At 43.7% G+C, this 19857-nt stretch overlaps 4 protein-coding genes across 9 annotated transcripts in view; 2 read left to right on the top strand and 2 right to left on the bottom strand.

The window, feature by feature from the left end:
* Nucleotides 1-8190, bottom strand: part of LOC134040647 (uncharacterized) — a 59706-nt gene extending 51516 nt beyond the window's left edge. Inside the window, exons 1-5 of the mRNA XM_062486659.1 lie at nucleotides 8029-8190; nucleotides 5761-5922; nucleotides 4684-4740; nucleotides 4396-4485; nucleotides 3285-3341 (exon numbers count right to left, since the gene is read on the bottom strand). Coding sequence (XP_062342643.1) covers nucleotides 3285-3341; nucleotides 4396-4485; nucleotides 4684-4740; nucleotides 5761-5922; nucleotides 8029-8122 — 460 coding nt within the window. The 5' untranslated portion in view covers nucleotides 8123-8190. The remainder of the gene's footprint in view (nucleotides 1-3284; nucleotides 3342-4395; nucleotides 4486-4683; nucleotides 4741-5760; nucleotides 5923-8028) is intronic.
* A 352-nt stretch (nucleotides 8191-8542) lies between these two features.
* On the top strand, nucleotides 8543-12789 carry LOC134040656 (uncharacterized). 4 transcript variants are annotated; one of them, XM_062486674.1, is made up of 9 exons: nucleotides 8543-8914; nucleotides 10185-10421; nucleotides 10656-10934; nucleotides 11210-11260; nucleotides 11382-11423; nucleotides 11602-11636; nucleotides 11777-11833; nucleotides 12106-12137; nucleotides 12402-12789. In XM_062486674.1, the coding sequence occupies exons 1-9, from the start codon at nucleotides 8845-8847 to the stop codon at nucleotides 12415-12417; spliced, it is 819 nt and encodes a 272-aa protein (XP_062342658.1). In that variant the 5' UTR covers nucleotides 8543-8844; the 3' UTR covers nucleotides 12418-12789. The 4 variants fall into 4 exon arrangements, with proteins under 4 accessions (XP_062342658.1, XP_062342656.1, XP_062342659.1 ...); XM_062486672.1 differs by having other exon boundaries at nucleotides 11523-11636; XM_062486675.1 differs by lacking the exon at nucleotides 11210-11260.
* Nucleotides 12790-13024: 235 nt separating this feature from the next.
* LOC134040663 (uncharacterized) lies at nucleotides 13025-19681 on the bottom strand. Of its 3 annotated transcripts, none has more exons than XM_062486681.1 (5): nucleotides 19600-19681; nucleotides 19032-19415; nucleotides 16438-16554; nucleotides 14235-14287; nucleotides 13025-13164 (listed from the first exon to the last, which is right to left on the bottom strand). In XM_062486681.1, the coding sequence occupies exons 1-5, from the start codon at nucleotides 19631-19633 to the stop codon at nucleotides 13036-13038; spliced, it is 717 nt and encodes a 238-aa protein (XP_062342665.1). In that variant the 5' UTR covers nucleotides 19634-19681; the 3' UTR covers nucleotides 13025-13035. The 3 variants fall into 3 exon arrangements, 2 of the variants coding, with proteins under 2 accessions (XP_062342665.1, XP_062342666.1); XM_062486682.1 differs by having other exon boundaries at nucleotides 19056-19415; XR_009932900.1 differs by lacking the exons at nucleotides 19032-19415; nucleotides 19600-19681 and adding an exon at nucleotides 16912-17137.
* On the top strand, nucleotides 14198-16367 carry LOC134040658 (uncharacterized). The gene is made up of 2 exons (XM_062486677.1): nucleotides 14198-15543; nucleotides 15980-16367. The coding sequence occupies exon 1, from the start codon at nucleotides 14696-14698 to the stop codon at nucleotides 15524-15526; it is 831 nt and encodes a 276-aa protein (XP_062342661.1). The 5' UTR covers nucleotides 14198-14695; the 3' UTR covers nucleotides 15527-15543; nucleotides 15980-16367.
* Nucleotides 19682-19857: the final 176 nt, after the last annotated feature.

The raw sequence follows: 19857 nt of genomic DNA, 5'->3' as shown, positions 1-19857 counted from the left end.
AGTAGGCTACATACTGTAAACACAGCAAATACATTTGTGGAGACAAATGAAAGTATCCAGCAAATAAAATACAGTACATTGTTTCGATCATGGACTGCCGTGAATGTTTCCCCCAAAAATACTGATGTAGTGCATAGGCTACATTTTACTGTACTGTACTGTAGACAGTAGAGAATAGTAGTCATTCTTTCTCCTCTAGTGACTTTTTCTGGGAGTTTTTCCTTGTCTTCCTTGAGGGTTTAGGTTGGTTGAGGGGCAGTTCTGTGGGCGTATGTGAAGCCCTGTGTGACATTGCTTGTAAAAAGGGCTATACAAATAAATGTTGATTTGATTAGATTTGATTCATTTTTGTCTCCAAATCTGATCCAGAGAAGTTTGTTTACTCTATATTCCAATGTTTATCAGACCCTATTCTGTAAATGTAACTGAATAGTTGTAAAAGTTTTAATTATTAAATAAATGATATAACATACAAGGAAAAAGTGTAAACGTGTGTGTCTACATGTTTCCATTTGAAGACATTTGTAGATTTGTTAACTGTTGTGCCCCCTTGTGGTTTAACTTCAGTCAGGGCACTTACATTTATGCATTTAGCAGACGCTTTTATCCAAAGCGACTTCCAAGAGAGAGCTTTACAAAAGAGCATAGGTCACAGATCATAACAACGAGATAGCCCCAAACATGATGGTAGCCAAAACATGAATCATACATTGTGAAAAAACAAACAAGTTCAAAGGGAAGAACCATAAGAGCATGTAGTTAGACAAGTTACAATTCTTCTTCTCAGTGTGATGGTTGTCTTCTGCTTGACAGGTAATCTCTGTTATGACAAACATGGATGTATAAAGTATATAACTGCTGTTGTTTCAGAGTGAGACTAGATGCAGGAAGCCTGAATTCACTGTGTACATCCTACATCCTACAGCTCAGGCTCCAGAACCTTCTGAATTACAGTTGGACTACAAAACACATCAGGATAGATCATTCTTTGGACACACTTTTGAAAAACAACACAAAATATTCAGGGAAATTAAAGAGACTGCTGAAAAGGTTCATAACATCCAAAAATGGCTCACACCATGATACAAAATGACTATCTCAAAGTCTCACTAGACACCGTAGAGAAGCAATGTGAAATGAGCTCACTTGCGTAGTTCTTGCAAATCAAGACACAGACTAGGAGGCAAAAGTAAGTGGTCATCGTGATGCTCTGATCTGTCTGGTCTGAGGTGAACCTAAGAGAGTAACTGTAATATTATTTTGAAACCAGGAACTGAGCCCATGCACACACACACACTTTAAAAGAAATGACCAACAACTCACTACCCTTCATCATCATCGGCACAGCAAATCAGCTCTGCTTTTTATTGCATTCAACATCAGCACCATATACATAGATTCAAGTATACACAAAGTGCAAGAACCAGAATAGTTTTTTTCTAAAACATTAAACTGCAATACATTTTCTACCAATGTCCAATACCACATTTTCTACCAATACAAATAAATCAATAACAAAGTTATGTTATAATAATTAAAATGTACATACATTTTTATAATCAGAATTTCTGTATGAGATTTAAATGATTTAGTCAAAGCTGTACACCCATGGAATCAATACCAAGAGGATCAGTATTGCTCCAGGGGGCTGATTATATGCATAGACAAATGATCAAATGAAATGATAAAGATTCAAGATATTAAAATGAAAGTTGAAATCACATATCACAGTAATTGTGTATGTTATAATTTTTTAACAAAGACTTTACTGTCGATTACGCTGACTGAATCTTCCCATCTTCTGTGTTTTAGGATCCTGGAATGAGAACACACATAATGTAACTATATAGTATACTGAAACGAGTACGTATTGCATCTAACATTATATGGAATTAGGCATAAGTGAAGTTCGGGAGAAGAATATTGCACCTCAGCCCAGCCCAAGTACAGAGGAATGTGACCGCACCTCGACTCCTCTTTTCCCAGTCTAATATTTCTGTATATTTACTCCTCTATTCCTCCCTCTTCGTGCTCACATGTTTTGGCGCCCTCCCACCCCTCCTTCTCCTCTGCTTCTCCCTGCTCTCCTGCTCATCTCTCCAGGCATCCCCAGGGATCTGCTTGTGCTGCTGTTCAGCACAAGCACCACACCCTAAGTTCCAGCCTGGTAAACTATTAACCCGCCCTTCCCGACTTCAATCACATCTCAGTTGTTCTCTGGAGAATGACACTCTTGTCTCCACAGGACACTAGGCTCGACTCTGCTACCAGCCTCCTCCACCTGCAACAGACTCAGCTCTGCTACCAGCCTCCTCCACCTGCACCAGACTCAGCTCTGCTACCAGCTTGGTGTGCTACAAGCCCCATCGTTCTAATAAACATCCTAAACGTTCAATTGTTGATTAGTTATTGCACTCATGAAATATGTATACATACACATTGGAACACATTATTATAATAAGTATGCAGGCTATGCCTTCTCTCTAAGTAGCCTACCTTGTTTACTGGCCAGACAGAAAGTGTGTTCTTCTACACTTGACCAAACGAAAAGATAAGACAGCACAGGGAGAGATATATTAAGGACATTTTACATACTGTACATACTGTATTTTGTAACTGTTTGCTAGTAAACAGTCAGACTCAGCAGTTGGGTACAGGCTCACATGGTTGTTAGAAATGCTTCAGTAAAGTTCCACTATCAGAACTGCCTCTAAAAGGCAAGGAAGAGAGAGACACAGGAAAAGGTGATCCTGCTACCCTCAGAAAGAGAGTAAAGACAGAGCAGTCAGTTATCAGCACTGATCACCAACTTCCTGTGTGTGCTACATCATGACCTCGATGGAGCAGAGCATGAATGACAAAAGGGGGATATCACAATCATCTAACAGATGGAGGACAGACAGATGGAGGCTTACTCTGATTATATTTCTCATCCTTCACTTTCTTCTTTTCCTCCTTGTTGTCTTAATTTTTCTTTCCATCCCTCTTGTTCTTTTCATTATTCTTGTTCTTCTCACCCTTCTTATGTTCATTCTCATCCTTCTTTGTGGCCTCACTCTCTTCACCCACTGACACTATCCTAGTTGTCACTGTCAATCAAGTCAAAACTCTTATTTCCATAAACAAGGAGGGTCTGCCCCATGTGAGTGCTTTTGCCCCTTCAACGTACATTGTCACTTAAGAAATCTAAGGTAATAAGTGGGAAATTCTACAAAACGTATTTCCTACTCCATGTAACAAAGAATCAACAAGGTTACGTGACATTAACATCTGGAGAAACTGACCTGTGTTCTTAACTCTTGTGGTTGGGTTCTTCGTGGTGTGAGGGGTCATGGTGATATCTAAAAAGAGGTATCATACTTCACCATTCTACATACAGTACAGTCACATGACACAGAAGATAACCTGCATGACAGTTTGAATCATCCTTTCTATTGAGGTTATCTAGAACAGCGTCTAACATGTTACGTGCGAGAGACACTAAAGAGGACCACTCCTTAGTGAGAGACTTTATAATGATCTGAATGGAAGAATACTGTATGTAGAGTATTCTATGGGGCTCTGCATTCCAGATATTTACTATTTGTTTCCAACTAGTATCTATTCCAATAGTTACTAGTATCTATTCCAGTTTTACTAGTAACATTATTATTCTTACTAGTAAAAATTGCTTTTTTACTCGTCATTGCTTAGGAAGAGTAAGAATGACTACTTGATAGTTCAATTTAAAATGTTACTTGTAACAATACAACTTTTACTAGTAAGAATTGGAATAGATACTAGTACCTAATGTATAAGTACTAGTATCTAATTATTAGATACTAGTAAAACTGAAATAGATACTAGTAACTATTGGAATAGATACTAGTTGGAAACAAATAGTAAATATCTGGAAAGCAGAGCCCCATAGAATACAATTGTAAAAATGTGCAATTTGTTACTAGTAAAACGGGAATAGATACTAGTAACTATTCATTAGATACTAGTAACTATTCTTTAGTTACTAGTAACTAATCCAATAGTTAATAGTAAAAATTGAATAGATACTAGTTAATGTTGGAATAGTTACAAGTAACTTAATAATAAGTACTAGTAACTTAAAAATAGTGACTAGTACGTTTTTAGAAATAAATGTTAAAACGGCTTGCCATAGAAGCTTCATATAGCAGTTCTCTAGTGCAGGGTCTAACATGTTACTTGCAAGAGAAACTAAAGAGGATCACTCCTTAGTGAGATACTTCATAGTTAGCAAAATGCAAGAATACTCTATGTATAGTTGACATTATCATGCGCACAGATCACTCCATAATGACCATTGAGATGGAGATGAGCAGACATGACAAATAGTAGATATCCTGTTCATCAAATAGTTGAAGGACGAATGAGGAGACTTACTCTTTGTCTTCTTATTCTTCTTTTCATTCTTCTTGTTCTTCTCACCCTTTTTATCTTTCTTCTCATCTTTCTTGTTCCTCCTCTTTATCACTGTAAATCAAGTCAAAACTCGTATTTCCATAAACAAGGAGGGTCTGCCCCATGTGAGTGCTTTTGGCCCTTTGACAACGTACATTGTCATTGAAGTAATCTAAGGTAACAAGTGGGCAATTCTACAAAAAGTATTTCCAACTCCATGTAACAAAGAATCTACAAGTTTACGTGACATTAACATCTGGAGAAACTGACCTGTGTTCTTAACTATTGTGGTTGGGTTCTTAGTGGTGTGAGGGGTCATGGTGATATCTGAAAAGAGGTATCATACAGCACCTTTATACATAGTCAGGACCAGCCCTGACAGTATTGGAGCCCGAAGCAAGATTTTAGATTATACCCTCCCCCCTCCAATATGTACATAACTCTAAACTGTAAAACACAATTTCTGCAAGAAATTAAACATTGTAACATCTTGGAGGGTTGTGCGTAATATCCTGCATGCGATCATTACATTGGTCATGTTTCCTGTCATGAAAGCAGACCATCCTTTGTACTACAACTTAGTGAGACTTTCACCCTCTAGTGTAACATGGACATCTCAGTGACGCTATTCTCAGTTAGCTGAACTGAGATAAGATATCAGATAGATCACATTAAAATTGAACCCAGACAGACAGAGAGAGGGAGGGGGCTGTGAGGGTGGTTGAAGCTACTGTATTTTTGTTACTGTCACGCAAACACAAAACAAGACCAACAGCAGTGGTGTAAACTAACTGAAACTAACGTAATGTCGTGTTGTCATGGTAATGTGGTTTTGGTTTGCTTCACTCATATCTTTCACCTGCAATGAGGGGGGAAAAATGCAAAAAGTCAGACCCGTAGTAGACTGCAGATCAAGAAGTCACAGGTTCCTCTCCCCCTGTGCACTGCTTTGACCAAAAGCTAAATGATTTTTGTATTTGTAGCAAACAATAGAGAGGCTAGGAATGCTGGTAACTTTAAATCTATCCGATGCTTCCAGAACAAACTGTACTAATACTGTTTTTAGGACTTTTAGGACCACGTGTTCTCTTCTGATGTTCTTCTGGGACTGTTTCTGTGATGTTGAGATGACATGAAACAACACATCAGCTGACCTGTATTCTGAGGCCACAACAGAGCAGGTTCCTGGTGTATCTCTACCACACTGTCTACTGGCTCTCAGAGACTCACCTGGTGTCACTGTCAGATTCACCACTGGTTCACCGTTGCAGTAGTACACCCCACTGTCTGAGGAATTCACTCTCAAAATAATGAGTGATTTGTCTAAACCTGAACTAAAACACTTGCCTGGGTCAGAAATGTGTTTGTCCTCGCTGTCCTGTCCTTTTCTCACAGTCAGAATGTCAACTCTTCCTCCATCTTGGTCTCTGCTCCATGTTACATCACCTTCAGAGTGGCCACAACTCAGTGTGGGGATGGTATTCTGCTGGACAGTTTGACAGGTCATCTCTGTCATGACAAACATGGATGGACAAAGTATAACTGCTGTTGTCTCAGAGTGTGACTAGATGCAGGAAGCCTGACTTCACTGTGTACATCCTACATCATACAGCTCAGGCTCCAGAACCTTCTGAATTACAGTTGAATTACAGTTGGACTGAATTACAGTTACACTGAACATCAGAAAATATCATTCTTTGAACGAGCTTTTGAAAAATAACACTAAAATATTCAGGAAAAGGACAGAGACTGCTGAAAATGTACATACAATAAAAAATGGCTCACACCATTTCTGGTGGATTTCTGGTACGGGGTCATTTCAGTGGTTTGGATCGTATCTATCCGATAGATCACAATATGTCCACTATGATGGCTGCTCATCCAGGAGCTCCACTGTAAAATACGGAGTACCACAGGGTTCAGTTCTAGGCCCTCTGTTATTTTCTCTCTATATGCTGCCTTTAGGAAACATAATTAGAACCTCTGGGGTAAATTTTCACTGTTATGCAGATGATACTCAGCTATATATGTCTATAAAGTCTGGAGAATTTCCACATGCTATGGAAAAATGTGTTTCTAGGTTGAGAGCTTGGATGACTGCAAATTTCATTCTTCTAAATTCGGATAAAACCGAGGTTCAAATTTTCGGTCCTAAAAAATATAGAAATAATTTTTCCAATCTGACCTTAGACATAGACGGCGTCAAAGTCTCTCAAAGCCAGCTAGTAAAAAATTTAGGAGTCACAATGGACCCAGACCTTTCGTTTGAGTACCATATTAAGCAAATTACCAGAACTGCATTTTTCCATCTACATAATATTGCCAAAATACGAAAATTTCTCTCAAAGGATGATGCCGAAAAACTAATACATGCATTTGTTACGTCCCGATTGGACTATTGCAATGTGTTGTTCTCTGGCCTCCCAATTACCCACCTAAAAAATTTACAGCGGGTGCAAAATGCTGCTGCTAGACTATTGACCAGAACAAGAAAGTTTGATCACATAACATCTACTCTTGTCTCTCTACACTGGCTCCCTATCCAAGCCAGAGCTGACTTCAAAGTTCTACTACTAACCTACAGATCTCTGCATGGATTGGCACCACTGTACCTCTCCGGTCTCCTTGCACCCTATTGCCCCGCAAGGACACTTAGATCTCAAGATGCCGGCTATCTGGTGGTTCCCAAAATTAAGAAAAAAACAGCTGGAGGTAGGGCGTTCTCATATAGAGCACCTCTTCTCTGGAACAAATTACCCGTCTCAATTAAGGAGTCTGATACTGTTTCGACTTTTAAAATTTGGTTAAAAACGTTATTGTTTAGTCAATTCTACGACTGTTAAAGGTAAGTATGTTACTAGTTGGAGGCAACGGGGGACGGGTTGTTTCCATCCTTATTCTTTAAGTATAACTTATTTTAGAGTTCTCTTCCCCTGGAACAGATTTCATGTTCCAAATGAGGGGGGCTGTCGCTGTCTTGGTGTGTGGGGTTGCATCAAATTCCCCTTTTTTGCTCTGTTAAATTGCTGCACCAGTCCACACTTGACCGGTGGGGATCTCATTCTATTATGACTGTAACTGTTAGCTGCTCCTGGCATTCTCTAATCCCTGCTCTCCTCTCTCTGTCCCCCCCACACACATCCCTTGTGGTGTGGGGGGTTTGAGTTGTCAGCACCTGCCTGGTCGTCGGTCAGCCAACGCTGGACCTGGTCGCGAGTCTCCCGGGTCCTGTCCTACATCTATAAAGTTGAATAATGGATTTTGGTGTTTTAAAAACCCATCAACACTGTATGACTATGTTTAGCCTGTGTTCTGCTCCTCTCTCTCACCAACCGTCTCTGGAGGAGGGGATCCCTCTCTGAATTGCTCCTCCCAAGGTTTCTTCCATTTTTTCTCCTGTTGAGAGTTTTTTGGGGAGTTTTTCCTTGTCTTCCTTGAGGGTTTAGGTTGGTTGAGGGGCAGTTCTATGGGCATATGTGAAGCCCTCTGTGACATGCTTGCGTGTAAAAAGGGCTATACAAATAAATTTGATTTGATTTGATTTGACCATGATACAAAATGACTATCTCAAAGTCTCACTAGACACCGTAGAGAAGCAATGTGAAATGAGCTCACCTGCGTAGTTCTTGCAAATCAAGACAGAGACTAGGAGGCAGAAGTAAGTGGTCATCATGATGATCTGATCTGTCTGGTGAAGTTGAGACAGCATTTGCGCTGTTGTTTTGAAACCAGGAACTGAGCGCACGTACACACAGAAAGAGAAGGAGGGGTGGAAAACAACTTCCAACCAGGAAACCACGATCTGAGCGATCTGAGCCTGCACACAAACAGACAGACACACACACAGGCACACACACACAGACACATACAGACACAGGCAGACACACACACAGACACATACAGACACACAGGCACACACACATACAGACACATACAGACACATACAGACACACAGACACAGAGACACACACACAGACACACAGACACATACAGACACATACAGACACAGGCAGACACACACACAGACACATACAGACACACAGGCACACACACATACAGACACATACAGACACATACAGACACATACAGACACACAGACACAGAGACACACACACAGACACACAGACACATACAGACACAGACACACACACAGGCACACACACATACAGACACATACAGACACACACACAGACACACAGACACAGAGACACACACACATGCAGACACACACAGACATACACACACTTCAGTACTTCTATAGCATGCAGCTGTGTCCATCATTTTGTATCTTACTGTAGTGTGCGTGTTTTTGTGCGTGTGTGTGTGTGTGTGTTTGTGTGTGCAGAAGGGGTGGCAACAGCCTCCACACAGCACAGCTTCCCTGTTTGCCTCCAGTTACAGTTACAAACTTCAACCCAGTGCCTGGTGGACATGTCAGGCTCGGTCATCATTTGGTTGTGTCTTGTCATGACCTCCTTTACCTCAGCTGAAACTTCCTCAGGTAAGATAGTCGGATTGGAGTTACCAATATAAAATATCCCATCACTTTTCAACATTTACATGACATGTCTGACAGTGTCATGACATTTTACGACAGAAGTACTTTTTACAGTAAGATGCTTTGTTGATGTTGTATACTTCATTGTTTTTAGAGAAAGAGTAGTGGTCTAATAAATTACAAATGTTGACCTCCAAGGTGCAAAGCATCTATAAAATCAAGTGTGACCATTTCCATCTGATTATGTAATACAATAATGAAGGGTATTTTCATAATTTCATCTCACATAGTTTTAGTTGATGTCAACAATGCAACATTATAAAGCAAGGAGAGATTTCATTCAGAATGTTTCAGATGATATCAGACATTAGCCTTATCCTGGTGTGTTCCAGCTATGCTAGATTCACTTCTGGCTCAGACCAGCAGTATAGGGTCCTGGGTGCTAGATGACTGAGGCTGAACAGGGACACAGTCATACTGTATCGTTGGGTCCTGTAGCTTAGGACAGCCTCTCGTGAAATGACGGGGATCAACTAACTGAAGTCTGAAATCCATGAAGAATTTCATCATAACCCTAACCCTTTCCACTCATTTACTGTAAGTCCTTTTAATCATCGAGCAATATTTGTATCTTTATCTGGAAAAGGAGCGCCTGCTAAATGACTGGAAATGTAAATGTTGCCAGTCCTGTATGATCTTCGTGACAGCAGCGTGTGGTGGGGTTGTGTTTAAGTCTGGAAGAGAGACACGCGGTGTTTCCGTGAGATAAAGAGGAATGGCAGGAAGACACAGGAAGCCGGAGCTAAATCCAGAGGCCTCAGCAGGCTGTGAGTAGCACTCAGTCTTGTGGGAGCCTCGTGGAGTCTGGTGTTGGTGACTGTCCTGCTGTGACGGAGCACCCGCCTGTGAGACCCGCCAGACTGCCCCGGCCTACTCCTCTTTAGCGCCCCTCGCCAAGTGACGAGTGTGAAGACGCCCCAAACTCGTTTTCTGGGCGTGTCTTTTTTAGAAGCCTTTGTGTGGTCATTATCTTGTTGTGCTGTATATGTGTTGTATGTAACGTCACATAGAAGAATAGGATTGACTATTTTCTGCCCCCCCCACCTATAACCCCTCCCTCTCTTGCCCCCCTTGCACGCCCTCCCCTCGGCCTCCATTTCCCCTTTGTCCCTCACATTGGCTCCTCCTTTCCCCTTGTCCCCCCATCCCCCCCACACCCCCCCCCCCCCCCACACCCCAACACCCCCCCCCCCCCACACACACACCCCCGTAGTCAGGAGAGTGTCCGTGCCAGAAGACCACCACCTCTCCCTGCCCTGTGGTCGCCCCGGCAACGCAGTCTGGACTCACCAGGTCCGAGGCGTCATCGGCGATGCGACGCCCGAACCGGAGCGTCCAAAGTACGCCCTGCTCCCCGACGGCTCGCTGTTCATCAGGGACCTGGAGGAGGCAGACTCCGGCGACTTCCGCTGCAACGACCATCTGGTCGCCCACGTCCAGGTGCTTTCAGGTAGGACGCTGAGCAGAGGTCAAAGGGCAAGGTTTATCTGAAATGTGTCATATCATACACTGCTGTGTGTTTTTGCGTGTCTGCGTGTGTTTGGGTGTGTGCATGCGCGTGTCTTTGAATGTGCATGTGTGTGCCTCTCCATCTGTATGCACGTGTCTGTGTACATGTTCGCGTGTCTGTGTGTGTGTCTGAGTGCATTTGTGTGTGCGTGCGTGTGTGCGTGCGTCCGTCCAGGCCAGGTGTTCTCAGTGTCAGCAGGCCGGGTTCTGGTCCTGCCCTGCCGTGGTTCTGCTAAGCCCAAGCAGAGGTGGTTCTTCAGGGGGGAGGGTCAGGCGAAACGGCAGCCCATCGCCACGCGCTACAAGAACGGGGAGGTGAGGGAGGAGAGGGCCGACCCGGGGAACAGGTTCTCCTACGACCGCGACGAGCTGCAGATTGCCGACCTGCAGCCAGGGGACGCTGGAGAGTACCAGTGCAACACTGAGACGGCTGGGAGAGTCACCGTGCTGCCAGGTAGAGGGAGGGAGGGAGGGAGGGAGGGAGGGAGGGAGGGAGGGAGGGAGGGAGGGAGGGAGGGAGGGAGGGAGGGAGGGAGGGAGGGAGGGAGGGAGGGAGGGAGGAAGGGAGGGAGGGAGGGAGGGAGGGAGGGAGGGAAAGAGCGAGTGCAAGTTTGTGTGAGAGTGTGTGGATGTGTGTTTGTGTGCGGACTATTTATGTCTGTGTGTGTGTGTGTGTGTGTGGGTGTCAGATGACTTGGCTTTGTTTTATGTTTTGGTTGGCATAAACAGACCCAGATAACTCCGGCACCCAGACTACCACCACTGTTGTACTGAACACAGGTGTACCCTACAATCCAACACCACCCACACAAATGGTTCCTAAAAACAAAACTTTGTCTGAAACTAACTACTTCTAAGTAACACTAATAATCTTCTGGTTCTATGGTACTCCTCTCTCCAGATACTATTGAGGAGGAGGACATAGAAGCAAAGTTTGACAACGGTGAGGTTACTGTAACCATGGAGATTCAGTGAACATTTGGGAGTGAACTAGTTTTGTGTTTTTTTTAAATACTTTGGCATGCTTACGTTTTCCCACAAGGCTCTGTGGTGGCAGCAGTGATTGGTGTGGGCGTGGCTGCCCTGTTAGCCTCTCTGATGTGTCTTCTGACTGTCGACAGGAAGTGCAGGAGGAAGAGGAAGTACACAAACCCAGGTAGACACATCATCTCACAATCAACTTGTTGACCGGCCTAATATACTTGCCGAGACGCCTTTTGAAACATGCAGGTGCAGTATTGTGTAACATGTTTTCTCATATATGTTTGGTATGAACTGTATATTTGTTGTATTCAGGGGCACAGCACAGACAGGAAGATACTGAGCTTCAACACCAGGGACTGTCAAGTACAGGTAAAGGACCTTAGATAGACACAACGTGACACACACACACACATACATACACACACACACACACACACACACATACACACACACATACACACACACATACATACACACACACACACACACACACACACACACACATACAGTGGCAGGCAGACGGAAGGAAACGTTGGGTTTGAAAGGATTGGAAAGGATTGCTTATAGTATTTGGAGACCCAGATGTGAAGCGATGCAGGATGAGAGCGCCCCCTTAAGGCTGCCTCTTCTTTCTGTTCCAGAGTGGGAGCTGGCAGAGAGGGGCAGAGAGAGGGTGAGTACGGCTGAACCTCACGCACTGCAGGTGTTTACCAACGTGGAAACATGCCACTGGGACAGTTTGTTAATACAATACCGTGTGCGAGTGTTGGATGTGTGATTACATGGTTGTGTGTGTGTGTGTTTGAGTGTGCCGTTTTTATGTGTGTGTGTGTGTGTCTGTTATGCATGTGACGGTGTTTGTTTGTGCGTCTGCGTCTGTGCGTGCATACATGCGTCTGTGTGTGTGTGTAAGTGTATATATGTGTATGTGTCTCAGACCTCTCCTCATATAGAGGAAGTGGAGGATCTCCACTACGCCTCTCTGGGTCGTCAGAACTGGAAGGACCTGGAAAGACCCAGAGCTACGACCGACCTGCACAACCATGTCATCTACTCTGCTGTGGTCACCTGACCCTCACCACGCTGGTCACCTGACCCTCGACACCACCCTGGTCAGCTGACCCCCTCAGCACCAACACCACCCTGATCACCTGACCTCCAAATGGAACAACCTCCCCTCTACAAGACCAATCAAATGGCAGTATTAACTTCATTAACATCAATGTGTCAACATCACTACAGTTGCAGCTCATTAAGAGGAGGGACTGTCTATATAGTCATTAGGAATAATTGACAGATTCTGTATTTGGTGCTATAAGATTTATTAAGTACATCAAGTACATCAACTGTGCAACTGAGTGCAGAGCATGTGTGTGCATGTTTGATTTACAGGTTCCAGTACCTACAGAAATAAAATACTGCCCTTTATGTAGAGAATTCTGTCCTGTCTGCAAAAAGAGAAAACTTTATAAAACAGAAATAAAGCTATTGGGCTACTAGAAACACATGTGTGACAGTGCTCTATACAGGATGTAATATCACTATAGAACATAACATAATATAAGACATCATTAAGTGCTTGGGTTGACACGGCAAACCACTGTTGAGTATGTCACATCTCCCTCCAATGGGAGCTTCCCTTGAGTGGGGGGGCGGGGCCTTGCTGTGTGCTTCAGGCTAGCATAGTGCAAGCCCATTTCCTGTAAAGAAAGAAATATACACCAATCAGATCAGGGGGAATGGGTTGAAAAGGAAATCTGTTTCACCCGTTCGTCCTAACACACACCCCTTTAGTCACACAGTCCAGGGACGCTTTTAGGCACGGGCGGACCGGGCAGCCGCCCGGGGCGGAATTTTTTCATGTCACGTGGGGGGCGCACGAGCATAAAATAAATAAATAAAAATCTCTGCGCCGCGAAACGGTTTTCTCTTTTCTATCATTTCACTGTGTGGGGAATTGGCAAATTGGCGCCCCCTTCAGGCAGCTGCAGGCACCCCTGCTTGCTGAGAAGGTGCCGTGCACAGAAGCTGTGTGAAAAAAGGGGAGGGGGACAGACAGCTCACCTGACTGGGTCTCCCAAATGGAACGGACAAGGGGGGGGGGGGGGGGGGGGGTCCACTGTATAGTGCAATACTCTAAATTAGTGGGCTAAAGTCAGTTGCACCTCGACTTTCTTCCAAATAACGCACATTTCATTCATAATATTATAAATATAGGCCTAAAGTTCCTGCACATTTTTTTATTTTTTTTATTTGTGTGAAATGGCTAATAAAAATATGTAACACAAAACGATTGTGGTCACCAAGGTGAATTGGTTTAGTCTTAACTTCTGGTCGTGAGTGACAGTGTTGGGGGGATGGGAAATCTGTTGACTGTTGAGTGCCAAAGAAGATGGACAGGAAAAGGTCAAGTAAGCCATCAGGTGCCCAATTTCGAAAAAAAAGAAAAGAAGAATAGGAGAAACGAGAAAAAGATAAAGGTATGCAAATATGTCTCTGTATGATTATTACGGTATCCATGTCATGAATGAAGGGCTAATGTTAATTGGTGGGTATAGGCTAACTCTTACTTTTGTTAGCCTTTTTGCTATGATGCTTGCTATGCAACAACAATATTTCGGTTTTAACTCAACAAACACGAGATAACATTTCACCATAATAGTGTGCTTTGCAACAAAAGTGTTACAAGTTCAGTTATTATTTATTTTCATTATTTAGGTTAGGCTAAGTTTAACAGTAATGATTTTAAGCATTAACAGAGACATTTTACCTTTAAAGTTGTGTTCCCCTTCAAACAGCCACTGCACAAGTAAATGGATCTGCCTACGGAAATGTGTAGAGAGCAGATGTCTGTTATGGTATCAGGCCAGCCAGAGAAACATTCCAACAGTGGCTGCTGAACAAACACACACAGACAACCTTCCACCCTGTCTTAAAGGGGCCACACCGAGACGAGTTTGGCAGCATTAAGTTGTTTACTTTCACTTTCACTTTGCGCTCACATGATGTCTACGAAGGACATGTAAGACGGTCGCGCCAATGGAAAGAGAAAGTAAGTCAGACAAACAACAACTCCTCGGTGCGGACGGAGTTCTCTTTCTTTAAATTCTCTCTGTGTCGCGCCGGCGTCCTTCCCATTTGGTCGTCTCTTCCATGCAGAGAGCACCACAGCAGCAGGCGGATCGGTGAGTCCCGTCCTCCAGGAGTTCCCCTCAGCTCCGTGGCCTCACCATGCCCAGCCAGGCTCAGCTCCTGGAGGCTCTGTCCGCCGTCTCCGGCTGCAACGTGCAGCTGGCGGCCGGAGCGGCCCACACGCTCACGCCCCAGGACTTTGTCAACGTCGTGGCTCTCAAGGAGTTCTACACACAGGAGGGTCTCCAGGCGCTGGAGTATCCCAACCTGGGGACTCTCTCCCTGCAGGACATGGGCACCACCACCACCCTGGCCCTCCCCGAGTCTGACTCCGCCCCGACGAACAGACCCACGGTCTACGTCAACGCCCAGGAGTTCTTCGACCCCAGGTGGAACTACGACTTCACCAACGTGAAGGACGGAGAGACGGTGTTCACCCGGGGGAAGGAACCGTACCTCCGGCCCTGCGGATGGTTCCGGGCCGCCATCAAGGTTCTGAAGAAGTACCCAGACGGGGACGCCTGGCTGGGGACCGGGGACGAGGCATGGCCCGTCTCCTACCACGGCCCCGCCATGGACGGCTCCCTCGGCATCATCGTCACCAAAAAGAAAGCCAAAGGTGACGAAGATGGCGATGACGATGGAGGTCCCGGGGAGCGGTCGGCGGCCGGGTCCACCCTGGGGAGAGGAGTCTACTCCACACCAGACGTCAAGATCGCTGGGAAGTTCTCCAAGACCTTCCGGTCCAGAGAGGACAACAAGGTGTACAAGGTGGTTCTGCAGAACCGGATTAACCCGGAGCAGCGTCAGAAGTGTCGGAGGGAGAAGTACTGGCTGGTCTACGTGCCGGAAGGATCCACGGCCATCCAGGAGAGAGCCATCATCGAGGGAGCCCTGCGGCCTTATGGCCTGCTGCTGCAGCAGGTGTAACCATGTTGGGGAACAAGGTTAATTCAGGGGGTGGGTGTAGCTCAAGGGTAGAGCTTTTGACAGCTTTCTATCCCTTGGATTAATACATTATTATGACATTATATATCATATACAGTAGCATACAGTATCTCTGCATGCCTAGTTCGATTACGTTATTTAAAATAAGTTTGTTTACCAGATGGGTAGAGTAAATAACCACTACCTGGGATGGGTAGAGGTCAGTGGAGAATTTGCTTGCTGATCGCAGATCATGTTTAAATACCTCACCCTGTCTATCATAAAAGTGCCTTTGACTCTGTTATTTTTCCTGGTTAATTGTTTAGTCTAACTCATTTGTTGTTGCCTCTCGTTAAACATGCTTAGAGAAGTGCCTTTGATCAACTGAATGTGGGAATTAATGGGAAAATGTGTTGCAAGTGGTATGAACATTTTTAAATAACTTCCTGTTTTCAGCTGTTACGTAATAAGGCTACATAATGAACTACAGAACTACAAGCACGAGCTGGAAAACAATGATTGCCTTCTACTTGACTCTGTCTACTTCTGAAAGCTACCAAGAGCTCAACTCAGGAATATTTTAGAAAAATTACACCACATCGCCATTTACTGGTGCATATGTAGAATGACTGTCCAGTCACATCAATACTTTTAAATGTAACATTCTACAGTTCCGTTTTGACAACTTTGATAGGCTGTGAAGTGGTGAGGCGTATGATAACATATTGATCATGATTTGTTCGTTGATTGATTGATTGATTCAATTGAAATAATAGACACACAAGACATTTGTAGACTTTAATTATAAAGATATTAAACCATCACTGGCATGTTACGGAATGAACTGTGGCCTGTTGAGTCATTTCAAAGTAAAGCGGCCCTTTAAAGGGTTGTAGGCGGAGGGGAGCACCCACCTTTCTGGAAACAGAGTGCCCAGACAGCGAGGCCTGAGAGCAGGGCTGAGGCGGGGGCGACACAGGCCAGAAGGACCCAGCATGGAGGGGGCTCCCTGTGCTCTGCCCCCTCATGGGCTGGAACAAAGAACACACAACAGTCACAACGCACAATAGTCAGCTAGAACACAACAGACACAATACACAACAGTCAGAACACTGGACACAAAACAGTCTGCTAGAACACACAACAGTCAGCTATAACACACAACAGTCAGAACACTGGACACAAAACAGTCTGCTAGAACACACAACAGTCAGATAAAACATGGAACACTCAGTTAAGCGTTTACTTTTACGTTTTTCACAATTGCTAAAACACATTTTTTGAAACGGTCACCCATTTTCTCAAAACTCTAAACACAAAACCAAATCTTCCAAACTACATTTCCATAACCTCTGACTCTTCTGGCAAAATCATAAATCATAACTTACTGTAGTACTGTGAATGAATTGCATACTGTAAGTACTTGAAGTAATGCAGTATTGTATGTCTTTAAATATTCAGCACTTGCATGAAAATACAGTAGTCCAACTGCAAAAGACCAAAGAATAAAGAAAACTCTAAAGGAAAAGCATTTTACAGTAAACTCAAATGTTGTGCAACTGCAAAGTCAATGTGGGATTTAGGGTATTCTGCCTCAGCATCACGTCTTTGTACTGGGACCAGCCAGAGGATCACATCATTAGAAACAAGAGTGAACAATTTTGAGTCATTGTGTTTTACAGTGTTTTCCGATTGCTTAGACACACAAATGTCAAATAACACATAGAAACCTGACACTCAAGGAGCAAAACATCAGCCCAGATCTGCACAACTATAAGCACATTCTCAGCCTCACACTATTTGCAAAATACTTCACACAGTGTTTTGCAAATCACTAAAGACACGTTTCTACATTAGACACAGAAATATAAGATGATGTCCCTTACAGTAATTGCCTTTTCAAGACACAGCCTTGTAAAATGCTACACGCGAACGAATGGATCAAACACGGGCGTCAGGTGTATAAGCACTAAAGCGCTGAATTGTAAACATACCAATCAGGTGTAAGCACTATAAAAAGGCAACAGGTCAGTGTACCTAGTCCTCATCAAATCAAATGTAGGAAGAGGGAGAGTGTAGTATCTAGGTATTTGCTGTTATGTGAGTTGAGCATAGGCGCCATCTACTGTTAGGATTAGGTAATACCAGAACCGGAAGTGGGCTGGTTGGCTACGTTTGTTCTACCTGAAAGGTACCTTGGAAAAAGCAAGTAAAGCAATTGAATGTGTAACGGAGTCGCGGCATTCTTTTAATATATATCAGTCAAGATATTACAGAGAGGGAGAGTGAGGATGAGAGGGGGAGCCCGTGGAGGAAGAGTGGTAGGGAGAGGGAGAGGTAGACCTGGAGGTCGTGGAAGAATGGGGCCAAATTGACAGTATCTAATGAAATTCGAGCAGCATTGGTTGACCATGTTGTCAAGTCATTTGTATTTATAAAGCACATTTAAAAACAGCCAATGCCGACCAAAGTGCTGTACAAAATCATCAAATAGGGCAAAACAACAATAAATAAGGGATTCAGATGGAGCGTTGAGAGAATCGGGGAATGTCCCTGTACTTACTGTAAGTCGCTCTGGATAAGAGCGTCTGCTAAATGACTAAATGTAAATGTAAATAAGAACAACAGACAAACATCACAATTACAGTAAGCACGAGTGACCCTAAACTGACCCGAAAGCCAAAGAATAAAAATATGTTTTAAGACGAGACTTAAATGTCTCGGTGGTGGGGGGATGACCTAATAAAAATGGCCAGTTTATTCCACAGAGTATGGGCTACAACTGAAAAGGCACGATCACCTTTCGTTTTCAACCGAGTCTGTGGAATGGCTAAAAGGAGCTTTTGTGAACCATGGGGCAACATTGAGAGAGGCTGGACAGAGAGTTTAGCCCAACCTCAGCAGATATACTGTTGCAACAGTAATTTGGACATTTCGACAAGAGCACAGGTGAAAACTACTTTCCTCTACTGTCTCCAGTACAGTAGAGTAAAATGTAGCCTACTATATGCATTACATCAGTACTTTTTTGTACACATTCACTGCAGTCCATCATTGAAACAATGTTCTGTATTTCATTTGCTGTATGCTTTCTTTTGTCTCCACAAATGTATTTGCTGTGTTTACAGTATGTAGCCTACTACAGTATTTGATTTTAAATATATTCTGATCTTCTGCACAAAATGCAACCTTTACGTAGACAATGTGGAGAGTACAGTACATATTTTCATCAGTGTGCAGTACTTGTCTTGTGTGTTGTGGTCAAAATATTCATGTACTTTACGTACTTTAAGTGAGCTCTGTTCAAAATTGTGCTTAAGCAATCGTAAAAAACTGTAAAGATGACAACAGTGTTGAAGTTGTGTTTACTGTTTGCCTCCTGAGTTTACCATTTTGCAACAAAAGTGCATTACATTGCAAAGTGTTTTTAGTGGAATGTGGTTTAGTGTTTTAGCAATTGTGAAAAACTAATTTAGTCAGACGGTTGGTTCTTTAATTGGTTACTTACTGTAAATAGGGACTGGGAACTTACCCTCAAACGCCAGACAAATCCCCTTTCCGAATACCATACTTCCATCATGAGAGCGGGAAGCACAGAAGTAGTATCCAAGGTCGGACTCTCTCAGCGAGATGATCTCAATACTGATCAATCCAGACGAATCCTCCACTGATTTGAAGCGCTCAGGGTCTTTATTGTAAATAGCACCGCTCGCATTGTCTATCTTGGATAACTTTTCGCCAGCCAGCACGAGCTGCAGTTCCTCTGAGCGGAGGAGATACCAGGCTGTGTCAGAGCGGAGGGTCAGGTTGCAGGGCAGACTCACATTCTGACCCTCCTTGGCTGGATGGACAGGGATGGATGTGGACAACGACACGCAGAGCCCAACAGCACCTGGGAAGCAAGACAGCTCTGTCACACAGACTGACTTAACACCAGCAAAGCTGTCTGTTGTGTTTGTGTGTGCAAGTGTGTTAAGAGTGTGTATTTGTGTGTGAATGCATGACAATAATGCATTTAATCAATCAATGTATGTTCATAAACATCTACTGTTAGTAATAGGAATCTGCATACTTACACAAAGAAATGAGCGTGCAGACAAGTTCACCCATACTGTGTGAAACCCTGAGGTGAGACTGGGGGACAAGCTCAAAGCAAAGGGCTTTTATTAAGTGAATGATGCATAGTTGATGATGACAGAGTTGCAATGTCGGCTTACTTTTAATGACCATCCTTTTTTTCCACAACTTGTGGTTTTAACAGAGTACAACTTCAAACAGAGGACAGTTCAAATAGCTTTTGAGTTTCCACAAGAAAATGAAAACGAGAGTTAGGC

This window comes from Osmerus eperlanus, chromosome 20 (assembly GCF_963692335.1).
Source record: "Osmerus eperlanus chromosome 20, fOsmEpe2.1, whole genome shotgun sequence".
NCBI classification, from domain to species: Eukaryota; Metazoa; Chordata; class Actinopteri; order Osmeriformes; family Osmeridae; genus Osmerus; species Osmerus eperlanus.
The sequence above is the reverse complement of the archived record's forward strand: the minus strand, read 5'-3'. Positions and strand labels throughout refer to the sequence as shown.